This window comes from Ochotona curzoniae, unplaced genomic scaffold (assembly GCF_017591425.1).
Source record: "Ochotona curzoniae isolate NIBS_2020 unplaced genomic scaffold, NIBS_Ocur_1.0 contig_430, whole genome shotgun sequence".
In the NCBI taxonomy this organism is placed as follows: Eukaryota; Metazoa; Chordata; class Mammalia; order Lagomorpha; family Ochotonidae; genus Ochotona; species Ochotona curzoniae.
In genome coordinates this window covers 992,009-1,006,118 of record NW_024466219.1, presented here as the reverse complement: position 1 = coordinate 1,006,118, position 14,110 = coordinate 992,009, and the positions used below count along the sequence as shown (strand labels likewise).

At 55.7% G+C, this 14,110-nt stretch overlaps 1 protein-coding gene across 1 annotated transcript in view; it reads right to left on the bottom strand.

Annotated features, from left to right (window-relative positions):
- RGL1 (ral guanine nucleotide dissociation stimulator like 1) overlaps nt 1-14,110 on the bottom strand; it is a 138,399-nt gene that overhangs the window by 30,275 nt on the left and 94,014 nt on the right. Inside the window, exon 6 of the mRNA XM_040985360.1 lies at nt 3,091-3,165. Within this exon, the coding sequence (XP_040841294.1) occupies nt 3,091-3,165 (75 nt within the window). The remainder of the gene's footprint in view (nt 1-3,090; nt 3,166-14,110) is intronic.

Below are 14,110 nucleotides of genomic sequence, written 5' to 3'. Positions count from 1 at the left end.
CTCTGGGCAAGGGCCACGTCCCCGGGGACCTCAGGCCTGGGCTCTCAGGCCAGGATCTTTGACATGCCCTAACCCGTTCAGTTGCACTCACCCCTGCCCCCGTGTGTGCCCCTGCTGTGCACGGAGCCTGAATGGAATTCAGAACCATGAGCTTGCTTCCTCTGGCACCACATGACACCACAGCTGGCCCTGCTCTCCGCATGGCTCACTTCCACCTGTGTGACATGGCCCAGTGCCCACCCACAGTTCCAAGAACCTCTGGTCTTGTGCCTCACATACAAAGAGCTCCATCCAGAGGCTCTCAGGTAACACTCATGACTTTCAAAACCCCCATAAGCTGAGGAATCTCAGGCTAAGGGGCTCAGAACCCATGGGGCCCTGCCCACGTGCAGGCCAGGCAGCCCCCACAGCAGCCTGCACCCAACAGGACCCGTCTGATCACTCTGTCCTGTCCCTGAGCCAGACATCAAATCCCAAACACTGCAGGCCCAGCCCAACTTCATCCCCACACCTCACACCCATGCCGTCCTGACCCCCAATGCCCTCCCCACACCTCACACCCATGCCATTCTGCACCCCCAATGCCCTCCCCACCCCACACCCATGCCATCCTGCATCCCTAATGCCTTCCCCACACCTCACATCCATGCCATCCTGCACCCCAATGCCCTCCCCACCCCTCACATCCATGCCATCCTGCACCCCAATGCCCTCCCCACACCTCACACCCATGCCATGCTGCACCCCTAATGCCCTCCCCACCCCATACCCATGCCATGCTGCAACCCCTAATGCCCTCCCCACACCTCACACCCATGCCATCCTGCAACCCCAATGCCCTCCCCACACCTCACACCCATGCCATCCTGAACCCCTAATGCCCTCCCCACCCCACCCCACACCCATGCCATGCTGCACCCTCAATGCCCTCCCCACACCTCACACCCATGCCATCCTGCACCCCCAATGCCCTCCCCACACCTCACACCCATGCCATCCTGCAACCCCCAATGCCCTCCCCACACCTCACACCCATGCCATGCTGAACCCCTAATGCCCTCCCCCACTCACACCATGCCTGCTGCACCCCAATGCCCCCCACACCTCACACCCATGCCATGCTGCACCCCCAATGCCCTCCCCACCCCACACCCATGCCATCCTGCACCCCCAATGCCCTCCCCACACCTCACACCCATGCCATCCTGAACCCCCAATGCCCTCCCCACACCTCACACCCATGCCATCCTGCACCCCTAATGCCCTCCCCACACCTCACACCCATGCCATCCTGCAACCCCTAATGCCCTTCCCACACCTCACACCCATGCCATGCTGAACCCCCAATGCCCTTCCCAGACCTCACACCCATGCCATGCTGCACCCCCAATGCCCTCCTCACCCCACATCCATGCCATGCTGCACCCCCAATGCCCTCCCCATACCTCACACCCATGCCATCCTGCAACCCCAATGCCCTCCCCACACCTCACCCATGCCATCCTGCAACCCCTAATGCCCTTCCCACACCTCACACCCATGCCATGCTGAACCCCCAATGCCCTTCCCAGACCTCACACCCATGCCATGCTGAACCCCCAATGCCCTCCTCACACCTCACACCCATGCCATCCTGAACCCCCAATGCCCTTCCCAGACCTCCAACATTTTCCCCTGGTCACACACAAACACTGTGGCAGCATGTCTCAGAGGACACAGCTCCACAAGGCCTGACTCGGCTTAAGAATCCCTGATCCAGCAGTGAGGAGGCCTTCAGCTTCTGGCCCAACACCAGGACTGCGGGCAGGCCATGGCCCAGCAATGGAGACAATGCCAGTGATTTTGATGTGCCTGGGAAAGCAATAGGGGATGGCCCTTTGGTCCTGCGCCCACTGCGAGGGAGGCACAGGGTGCACTGTAGCCCACCCTGAAGGCAAGGGTGCAACCAACAAGAAGTGAGCCTCACCTGGGCTGCCAGCACACTTGCCCCTTCCTTCAGGAAAAGCTCTGACAGCCAGACAGCCTGTGCCAGCACTACCCAGGGCCTCTCTCCTGACCCACCTCCAAAGTGTGTTTGCCAAAAGGCTTGACATCAGGAAATGCTGACACAGAGGCTCAGGCAGCAGGAGCACAGCTTGCCACATGCTGTTCCCAGGGACAAGCTGCCCATGCCTGTCCCTAGCTGGATCCTTCTCCAACCTGACAACCTGGAAGCACCCAGGCTCCATCCCTGAACTTTGTTTTCCATCTGTGCTCAGATTCCAAGCTGAACAACAGTCCACAGCATCAAGTTCTGAGAGCCGTGCACACCCTCTCTGATGCCAGGGGCTGAGAGACACACACACACAACCTTCCCAGACTCTCCTCCCACAGCCCAGGCCTGAGCACAGAGCAGACACACTGTGTGCACACACCCTGCTGGGCCCTCCTTTGACCCACAGTCCAGGCCTGAGCACAGAGCAGACATACTATGTGCCCCTGCCAGGCTCTCCCCACAGCTCCTTAGACTCCTTGCCCCTAAGACACCCAGCTTCCCTTTTTTCTCCCCTTACCTAAAGGCCAGCAGCCCCATCGATGCCCTTAGCACCTCCCTGGATGGGAGCTTGGGGCAGGCTGCCCGCAAGCCTTCCCCACTCTAAATCCTCGCCTGTACCATTCTGCCATGTGATTAAGCCACTCAGAGTCAAGCTCCATGTTTCACCGTGTCCTCTGAGTGCTGCGCAGGCCCCACCTCCTGGCAGGCCGTGCAGCACCTGCCGCTCCTCCTCTGCCCCTCCTTTGCTTCCTTTGCCTCCACACAGTCTGTGCCTGCAACTTCCCTGCCTGGGGCCGCAGCACTGGGCCACAGCACTGGCCCGCAGCTCCAGATGAGCCCAGACTCTGAAGACCCCAGCCCTGGGACTCCTCTCCACCAGTCCTCCCCAGCCCCCATGGCCTGCAGAGCACACAGCTCCTGTGGCTGGGTTGTCTGTGTCACGTCCAGGGCTGTGCCTGCCTGCGTCAGGGATCAAACCCAAAGGCATGGGGCCAACACTGTTCCCGTCATGCTCTTTGGGACAGCACCTCGATGGACACGCGAGGCACACTCACTTCCTGATGATGGCCTTGGACTCCGGGGACGGACATCCATCCTCCTCCCAGCGGGGGTCTGTCAGGTCTCCATACCTGCATGGACCAAACACAGCAAGAGGCTGGTCAGCATGATAGGAAGCAGCTGCGCCCTGCAGGCACGTTTAACCCATCAGCATGGGGCACTGAGGTGCCTGGTGGGTGGACCCACGCATTCCTGTGGAGGAGTGGGCTGACATGGACACCTCTCAAAACTGCCCCCGCCCCCGTAGAGCTTCCAGCACTTACCCACTACCCAGAGAGCCAGATCCATGGCACACCAACCTCATGTGCCCACCCTGCTGGCGGGCATATCCTGCCAAAGGTGGGGGCAACTCTGGGTAAGAGAAGCACAGAGAGGAGGGCACTGAGGGCCCCCCCCCCAGACCCAGTGAGAGGGAGAGGGCAGCTGTTAGTGGGGCTTGCTTTTTTTTTTTGAAAAGAAACAAGTGCTTATATTTAATTTTTTTCTTGTTAAAAATTCAAAAGTGACCGAAGACTCCTGGCCAAGCCACCAGATGCTGCAGTTCATGCACCTGCAGGCAGGCCTGGCCATGGCCCAGGTCCCTAGGTCCAGTGTGCACCTGCAGGCAGGCCTGGCCATGGCCCAGCTCCCCAGATCCAGCTGTGCACCTGCAGGCAGGCCTGGCCATGGCCCAGCTCCCCAGGTCCAACTGTGCACAGGTCCAGCTGTGCACTGGCATTTACCCTCAGTTCTGCAGGAGCAGTGTCTCTGTGAACCCATAGCACCACAGCAGCCCTGTCCTGAGCTACCCGCACAGCCCTGCCCCAAGCTGCCCACACAGTCCTGTCCTGACCTGCCCATGTAGCACTGCACCAACTGCCCTCACAGCCCCGTCTCTAAGCAAAGGTTCTGGGACGCATCACGCTGGGAGGCCCAAGAGAGCCACTTCTGCTGCCAAGGCTTACCTGACAGCACCTGTCCCTGATGCAAAGGCAAGTCACGAGCAGAAAGCTCTGGGAGGTCTGCTCCGTGACAACGCCTACACACCACAGACTTTCCTGAAGAAAACCCCTTCGCTCCTAGCCCAGTCACAGTGGTCTTGCAGGAGAGCCAGGCTGACCATGCCGGCACTGCCAGCAGAGGGCAGGGCGCAGGAGAGCCAGGCTGACAGTGCCAGTACTGCCAGCAGAGGGCAGGGAGCAGGAGAGCCAGGCTGACGGTGCTGGCACTGCCAGCAGAGGGCACGGAGGAGATGGCACCCTTGGCTGTGCTGCTGCAGGAGTGCTCAGCCCTCGTTGCAGCATCCTCCATTGCCCTGGCCAGCCCATGGTCAGTGTCCCCATGTCCCTGTCCCCAGCACCCCCTACTACTTGTCTGCCTGTCACACGGCACTTCACGCACTATGACAGCACTGGCCCATGGACGATGACAGCAGGCGGGGCAGGAGCGTGGACAGGCCCCAGGCACACTGGCCCATGCATGGCAAGCCAGTGCCAGCCTATAGCTCCCGGTGCACTGCACGGGGAGAGCCTGGCGTGTCTCCCACACCCCCAGGCTGCCTCTGTGTGTACCAGGCTGCGTGCAGCTGGACTGCATACACACCAGTGCTCCCACACATTCAGAAGAGGATGATGGGGGGAAAAGTCACATTTTTCAGGCTAAGATCACAGATTAAAAAAACAAGATTAAATTAAAAAACAGCTAAGCCCTCTCCTTTCAAATTACATTATTTTAAACATGTATTTGAAAGGCAGAGACAGGGAAGGTCCCCTGGCTGTTGGTTTGATTCCTGGTAACCCTCAGCCACTTAAGACAGGAGCTCCCTCCTGCTGTCCCCTGGGCAGCCCTAGGGGCCGGGTCATGAAAGGAGGGCCCAGGTCATGAGGGGCCAGCCTCTGAGGGTGGCCCTGGGGTACTGGATGGTCACAGCCAGCATGGCCAGGAGCCAGGAGCTCCCTCCTGCTGTCCCGGGCAGCCCTCAGAGATGGGCCATGAAAGGAGACCTCCTGAGGGCAACCCTGGGGACCTGAAAGGCTCTCAGCCCCATCCCCACCGAGCTGCTGGGGCTGTGGCCACAAAGCTGCTCCACACCCTTCCCTCGCTCTGATTGGATGGACCCCTACAACAGCGCTGGTCACTCACAGGGGATGGTCCTGAGCAGGGTGCTGAGGCCGAACCCTCACGGCCCTATGAGGTCGTCTGTCCAGCCAGGCCCTGGGAGCTCTCCTGTGGAAATGTCACCCTGGACACAAGAGGGAAACGGCAATGACCTGTCTCGTGTGGCCTGGGGACCCAGCCCATCCCTCTAACAGCAGTGCCCAGTCAGATGCCACCGTATTATGTCACCACAAACTCGGTGTTTTAAATGCACTGTTTACCATCTCAGATCAGTGAGCTCAGAGGCACGGCTCTGACCTGGCCCCGAGGGCTGAAGTGCAGGCACGGGCAAGGCCATGAGTGGCTCTGGCCAGAGGCTGCCTAGGCACCCTTCTGAGGCCCCCTGCCTGCTCCCAGTACCAGCAGCGCAGCGTCACGCTGAGCCCACTCCCACCCCTTCTCCCTACCTCCGACCCTGTGCAGCCACCATCATTCCCATTTCAGGACCTGGATAATCATAGACTCTAACAGGCTGCCAACACCTGTTGGTGGCAGGCTTCTCGATGTCCTTGTGCCACTGCCCACAAATGTACAGTGTCCATGAGATGCCCTCCTCTCCCAGCAGCCATGCCAGGAGCCTTGGCATGCCAGGAGCCTTGGCACATCTGTGTCTTTGGCAGAGTGCAGACTCCCCTGGCTTGTTCCCAGCTGGCCTCGTGGGAACAGAGGGCAGCTGATGAAAACTAAAGGAATAAAGTGCAGCATTATTTTGCTGTTGTAAATATTTAAAAAAAAAATTTCAGTGAGAGGGAGAAGTTGAAACAGAGTCAGACAGAGCCCTCCATCGCTGGCTGTCCTTTCCCGCGCCCATTGGAACCAGGCAGAGTCCTCCATCGCTGGCTGTCCTTTCCCTCCATCGCTGGCTGTCCTTTCCCGCGCCCACTGGAGCCAGGCAGAGTCCTCCATCGCTGGCTGTCCTTTCCCTCCATCGCTGGCTGTCCTTTCCCTCCATCGCTGGCTGTCCTTTCCCCCCATCGCTGGCTGTCCTTTCCTGTGCCCATCGGAGCCAGGCAGAGTCCTCCACCGCTGGCTGTCCTTTCCCTCCATCGCTGGCTGTCCTTTCCTGTGCCCATCGGAGCCAGGCAGAGTCCTCCATCGCTGGCTGTCCTTTCCCTCCATCGCTGGCTGTCCTTTCCTGTGCCCATCGGAGCCAGGCAGAGTCCTCCATCGCTGGCTGTCCTTTCCCTCCATCGCTGGCTGTCCTTTCCCATGCCCATCGGAGCCAGGCAGAGTCCTCCATCACTGGCTGTCCTTTCCCTCCATCGCTGGCTATCCTTTCCTGTGCCCATCGGAGCCAGGCAGAGTCCTCCACCGCTGGCTGTCCTTTCCCGCGCCCTCAGCAGCTGCGCCTGGGCCAGGCTGAAGCCAGGAGCTCAGAACTCCAGCGCTGGGCTACGGTTGCTGCCTTCCACAGTGCACATTGGCAGGCATCAGGAACTGAAGTAGGCACTGTGTCCCACACAGCATGCTAACCACTTGGCATTATTTTGCTATGTAAGTGATGGAAATTTAACATTAATAAGTAACTCAGAACAAACAAAGCACAGACATTGCAATGGGACTGCAGGCTTTACGGGGACCCATCTAGAGCTGACTCTCGGCCCCATTTTCAACTCCACCCTCTTGCTCATGGGCACCTGGGGGACAGCAATGCGCTTCAGCTGCCTGACATCCTCCTGGCCCGGCCCCAGCTGTTACAGGCCTGGGAGAGTAAGTCAGCAAATATAAAATGTAGATCTCTGCCACTCTTTCACAAAACCAACAAACATGTACAAAATTAAGCCATTAAGCAAAGGCTGACTGCACAGAAGCCCTAAGCTAAACTTGCTCCGAAGTGTGCAGCGTGGAGGGCAGGGCTCGGGGACTCTGTCTCCAGCAGGCAATCCAGGGCCTGTGGGTCACTCAGAGCAGGAGACATGGTCAGCTACAACAGTGCTGGAGAGGAGTTCCTGATGTTTGCAACTGCTTCCTTGTGCTGCCTCCAAATAACAGATAGCAAAACGGGTCCCTGTAAATATGAAGCACAAGAAAGGAAATCCCTGCAAGTCTTCAGCTGCCACTCAAAGGCAGGAGTGATTAAATAAGAGAACAACTGAAACAGAACCAACTCAACAACCCCCAAGTTCCTCCCGCAGGCTGATGCTTGATCAAGTGTAGCAACTGAAAACACAGCTCTTTGTACCTGGTTGGTTTGCTTGTTTGTTTTTCTTGGAAAGGCAGATTTACAAATAGAGAAGGCAAGGCAGCGAGAAAGATCTTTCATCTGCTGGTTCACTCCCCAAGTGGCCACAATGGCCAGAGTTGAGCCAATTTGAAGCCAGCAGCCAGGAGCTGTTTCTAGGTCTCCCACATGGATGCAGGGGACCAAGGCTTTGGGCTAACCTCTACTGCTTTCCCAAGGCCACCAGCAGGGAACTGGATGGGAAGTGGAGCAAGCAAGACACAAACCCACACCTATATGGGATCCCAGCATATGCACAGTAAGGATTTAGCCAGCAGGTTATCTGTGTTGTCCACAGGATGTCAAAACCAGATCCATGGTTTTTTTTCTTCAGTACCCTCATCTTTATTGGGGGAGGGGGAGGGAGGCTGGGTCACCCATTCCCACCCTGGCTTCTCCCAGCTAAGCTCTGTCCCTCCCGCCCCCTTTCCCGGGAAGGGGACCCTCATGGAGGAGGTGAGTGGGCAGGGGGGTGGAGGGAGAGGAGGGCGTGGCGGGGAGGGGTGACTGGCCTTGTGTTGCATGCAGTACCAGGGTGGGAGGTTGGTGAGGGCCAGGTGGTCACCCGTGGGCAAGAAGCGGGCAATGTGTGGCTCCCACGGGCCTGGTCCCCACCTGCCCCCTCTGTGACTTAAGCAGGTGTCACCTCTTTGGGCTGCAAGGGGAAGAGGAGGAGGAGGAGGCTGGAACTGGGTGTATGGTGTGTGTGTGTGTGTGTGTGAGGGGGCAGGGACAGGAGCAAAGCCGGGGGACGGCACACAGGCAGGAAGGACCCCGAGTGGACGCTGGGGCCGGACGCACTGCCTGGGCTATCTCTGCACCCCAGCCTTGGCCACCTGCTAATCCGACTTCTCCCCATCATCGTCCACTTGGAAGCCAGCCACTTGGTGAACAAAAACTCATGAAAAACTGTGGGTTCCAAGCATTTCACTCTACATGCATAGATGAGGAAAAACCCACTCCTTTATCATTTTTAATGATGTTTACATAGTTGATCAGGGTGGGAAGGAACAAGGATTAGGGGGAAGTGGGTGAGGTCATTATTTCCAAATTTTCTACTTCCTCCTCCTGTTTCTAGGAGAAGGGAGGAGATAAGGGGGAGAGCCATGCCCAACCTCCCAACCATCACAGTACCCAGGCATGGGGAATGAACCACTCGATATCACCCTGATGTCCTGATGTGGCAATACTCCGAGGGCTCTGCCCAGGTGGTTTCAATAGTTCTGAGTGCTCTCATTCTCCCTGAACCAAGGATGAGAAATCCTCCCAATGTCCATTGGCTGACAGTCAACCTTAGAGTCTCCACTTGCCCCGACTGTTGCTGTCACCGCTTGGTTGCGGTTGTTGTCTAATTTGTTCTGCCCTCCTTCCTCTGCTGTGGTACCTGATGTCCTCTGCAGGCCCCAGTGGGCTGCCACATCCTCCATGGGCATCTGGGCCTGCTCTCTGTTGCTCTGTCTTTTCCACTGAGGCGGTCCAGTTCTGACACACACTCTGTGGTCAGACCACCAATCCTGGACATGAGCCCTCATCTCCCTGCACGCCCCAACCTGTGCCCCAGACTCCCTTCAAGCACACACACCAAGCCCTCACAAAGGTGCTGCCAGGCAGCCAGTGGACTTCACCCACTGGCAAATCAGATTATCCATCCCAGGCCCCACCAGACCCCACACCCTGGGGGCTCATGAACCCAACACCAACTGTGCAGGCCTAAGGCTCCGGACCAGCTAACCCCGGCCCTGCTGAACCCCACTTCCCGGCCCCCTGTCCCAGGGGTTCATGGACCTGGCACCCCCCCAACTCCCCCCCCACACACATATCTTCCGAAAACAAAACAAAACAAAACCAACAGGCGATAAGCTAGGTGACCATGCTGGCACACTGGTTAACACAGATTTAGCAGTAACCAGGTCCAGGATGCCCAGCAGCTCTTAGCTGCTTTTCTGCCAGCAGTATAACACATGCCTAGGTTCACTGCAAGCTAGGCCACTGCCCACAGACGGGGAAAACCCACTCTTAATAACCAACTTGCACTGGAATTATCAACTCTCTTAGGATTAAAATATGCCAATATCTAAAAAAGTTTTAACACTGTCACAAGCTATTATTAAATAACTTATAAAACCAATGGAGAAAATGCCAAACATAAAACAAGCAAAATCTGACTTCTTTAACAAACAGCTGATCAACGATCTGCTAAAAACAGCCCCAAACACAAGGCAGGAAATGGAGAAGGCACATCCGCCAGGAGCCTCACTCGGAAAAGCACAGCTCTGGAAGCTTCTGCGTACAGAGCCGGCCAAGGCGGCCTGCGGTGCGGTGACCTGCCTGGGACAAGCAGATGGGAGCGTGGTGGCACAGCCCCAGGGGCAATCCAACGCCATCAGTCAGTCGGGCGGGCCCAGCAGCCGGGATCCTCGGCGGCAGTTGCTTTCCCAGGGTGTGACAGGAGCGGGATTCAAAGGAGAGCCACCCTGATAAGGGATGCCAACCTGGCAAACCGTAGCTTAACACATTGCCCACAACAGTGGCCTCTTCGGAGTCTTTCCATTCCGGCATATATCTTTTTGACTTATTAGTCAATCCACTATGAAACTGTCCTATAGAATTCTCAAAAAAAGCACTCAGAAGATAAATAATCAAAAATATTCCTTGTAACACTTTCTTTATAAAGCTAAAAACCGGAGCGAGCTTCAGCGCCTGTTCATAGGGCCACCCATCTGATAAGCAGGGGTGCTTCAGGAAGCTCCTACAAAACTGAAATTGAAGAGTTAGTTTATTTCAGTGCAAAAAAATTTTAATCACCATGTGCTCAAATTCAAAGAGCCATTAAAAAGATTGTGGTGATCCATCTCTATATTATGACTTTGACATAATAACTGCCTATATCTCTCTAGCTTTCAGTATTTCCAGCTTTTTAAATAAGCTTTTACATATGTTAATTTACTTCAGCATAAAAACAAATGAAGGAAGACTGCGTGGCTGAGCAGGCTGGTCCTGTGCATCTCCCTGTTATGGAGGGACATCCACAAGGCCAACATGTAGGGGTGGTCCACATTGTTGGGTATGCTGCTAGGACACAGGACCTGCACCTGGTCATGACGTCTATGTCATCAACTAACACCCTTGGGTCCCTCTCGCTGTGTATACACCCTGTGGGTCCCTGTCACTGTGTATACACCCTGTGGGTCCCTCTCGCTGTGTATACACCCTTGGGTCCCTGTCACTGTGTATACACCCTTGGGTCCCTCTCGCTGTGTATACACCCTGTGGGTCCCTCTCACTGTGTATACACCCTGTGGGTCCCTGTCACTGTGTATACACCCTTGGGTCCCTCTCGCTGTGTATACACCCTTGGGTCCCTCTCACTGTGTATACACCCTTGGGTCCCTTTCACTGTGTATACACCCTTGGGTCCCTCTCACTGTGTATACACCCTTGGGTCCCTCTCGCTGTGTATACACCCTTGGGTCCCTCTCGCTGTGTATACACCCTTGGGTCCCTCTCGCTGTGTATTTACCCTTGGGTCCCTCTCACTGTGTATACACCCTGTGGGTCCCTGTCACTGTGTATACACCCTTGGGTCCCTCTCACTGTGTATACACCCTTGGGTCCCTCTCACTGTGTATACACCCTGTGGGTCCCTGTCACTGTGTATACACCCTTGGGTCCCTGTCACTGTGTATACACCCTTGGGTCCCTCTCACTGTGTATACACCCTTGGGTCCCTCTCGCTGTGTATTTACCCTTGGGTCCCTCTCACTGTGTATACACCCTTGGGTCCCTCTCACTGTGTATACACCCTTGGGTCCCTCTCGCTGTGTATACACCCTTGGGTCCCTCTCGCTGTGTATACACCCTGTGGGTCCCTCTCACTGTGTATACACCCTTGGGTCCCTCTCACTGTGTATACACCCTTGGGTCCCTTTCACTGTGTATACACCCTTGGGTCCCTCTCACTGTGTATACACCCTTGGGTCCCTCTCACTGTGTATACACCCTGTGGGTCCCTCTCACTGTGTATACACCCTTGGGTCCCTCTCGCTGTGTATTTACCCTTGGGTCCCTCTCACTGTGTATACACCCTTGGGTCCCTCTCGCTGTGTATACACCCTTGGGTCCCTCTCGCTGTGTATTTACCCTTGGGTCCCTCTCACTGTGTATACACCCTTGGGTCCCTCTCACTGTGTATACACCCTTGGGTCCCTCTCACTGTGTATACACCCTGTGGGTCCCTCTCACTGTGTATACACCCTGTGGGTCCCTGTCACTGTGTATACACCCTTGGGTCCCTCTCGCTGTGTATACACCCTTGGGTCCCTCTCGCTGTGTATACACCCTGTGGGTCCCTGTCACTGTGTATACACCCTTGGGTCCCTCTCACTGTGTATACACCCTTGGGTCCCTCTCACTGTGTATACACCCTGTGGGTCCCTGTCACTGTGTATACACCCTTGGGTCCCTCTCACTGTGTATACACCCTTGGGTCCCTCTCACTGTGTATACACCCTGTGGGTCCCTCTCACTGTGTATACACCCTGTGGGTCCCTGTCACTGTGTATACACCCTTGGGTCCCTCTCACTGTGTATACACCCTTGGGTTCCTCTCACTGTGTATACACCCTTGGGTCCCTCTCGCTGTGTATACACCCTGTGGGTCCCTGTCACTGTGTATACACCCTTGGGTCCCTCTCGCTGTGTATACACCCTTGGGTCCCTCTCGCTGTGTATATACCCTTGGGTCCCTCTCGCTGTGTATACACCCTTGGGTCCCTCTCACTGTGTATACACCCTTGGGTCCCTCTCACTGTGTATACACCCTTGGGTCCCTCTCGCTGTGTATACACCCTTGGGTCCCTCTCACTGTGTATACACCCTTGGGTCCCTCTCACTGTGTATTTACCCTTGGGTCCCTCTCACTGTGTATACACCCTTGGGTCCCTCTCACTGTGTATACACCCTTGGGTCCCTCTCACTGTGTATTTACCCTTGGGTCCCTCTCACTGTGTATACACCCTTGGGTCCCTCTCGCTGTGTATACACCCTTGGGTCCCTCTCACTGTGTATACACCCTGTGGGTCCCTGTCACTGTGTATACACCCTTGGGTCCCTCTCACTGTGTATACACCCTGTGGGTCCCTGTCACTGTGTATACACCCTTGGGTCCCTCTCACTGTGTATACACCCTTGGGTCCCTCTCACTGTGTATACACCCTGTGGGTCCCTCTCACTGTGTATACACCCTGTGGGTCCCTGTCACTGTGTATACACCCTTGGGTCCCTCTCACTGTGTATACACCCTTGGGTCCCTCTCGCTGTGTATTTACCCTTGGGTCCCTCTCACTATGCATACACCCTGTGGGTCCCTCTCACTGTGTATACACCCTTGGGTCCCTCTCGCTGTGTATTTACCCTTGGGTCCCTCTCGCTGTGTATACACCCTTGGGTCCCTCTCGCTGTGTATACACCCTGTGGGTCCCTCTCACTATGCATACACCCTGTGGGTCCCTGTCACTGTGCATACACCCTGTGGGTCTCAGTTCTGGCCAGTGCTGGTTACCATGGTAAGCAGTGGAGGGCGGAGCTAGCTTTGAGCCCAGTTCCAGACTGCTATCCCGAATGGATGGCAGAATCCTGGTGGGCACCAAGGCAGTGACGTCACCACTGCACCAAAGGGCCGAAGCAACCCTACTGCAGCTTCTGCGTTGGGGGAGTTTAAAGCCCCCTTGCATGGCTCTTCCTGGCTTTTCCTTCCTTCGTGGCTCGGGCTGCCTTTTTACTGCACTGGGAAGCGAAGTCGGTGACTGTGGTCCCCTGGATAAAGGCCATTCTGTATATTTGTATATGATGTATTCCTTCCCGGGTGGTCGGCGGCTCTAACGGCCAGCACTGACCAGAGACCAAACCAAGGAGCCGCCTTGGGCCTGTGACTGCCACAACTGAGAGTCAAGACATGCCTTTCAAGTTCGCGTCCCTCAGCCATAGTGACGAAAGCCACAATCGAGCACAGGTGCACATGAGAGATGATAACCTCCATGGCAAGTGTGTGTGTCCACATACACGTATTTACACATGCTCAGAAAAAACGTGAAAACAGAAAAGAATGGCTCACAGAGTGACTCCTAAGGAAGAACGGGACTGGAGGCTTGTGACAAAAGCTTATACTTTGCCACTTTTATAGTTTTCTGAATTATTTGAACTTCTGAATTTGTATCTGGATTACCTTTATTTTTTAATTTTTTCTAATTCACTTGAGAGATGACCACAGTTCCTAGGTTCACTCCTCAGATGGCCACAATGGCTCCCAAAGTCAGGAGCCATGAACGCAGGCAGGTCTGCATGGTGACAGAAGCCCTCAAGCCCTCGCCACCACCTCCCATGAAGCCCAGGACTGGGAAGATGGAGTCAGGAAGCCGAGCCAGGGCATCTGAGATGGCACACAAGGTCCTTCACTTCTAGCCAAAACACCTGCTCCTAGGGAATTCCAGTTTTCAAGCTGTTATGGAGTGTTGGCCTAAATAACTGGCCACCTGTAAATGTCCGTCTCCCACATTTTTAAAATTTAGTCTAACTTAGGGAAAATGAAGTAATACAAAGAAAACTTTCACATTTTTCATATACTCTTCAATTAGTATGAGAACTGGTAACATGAAAACTAT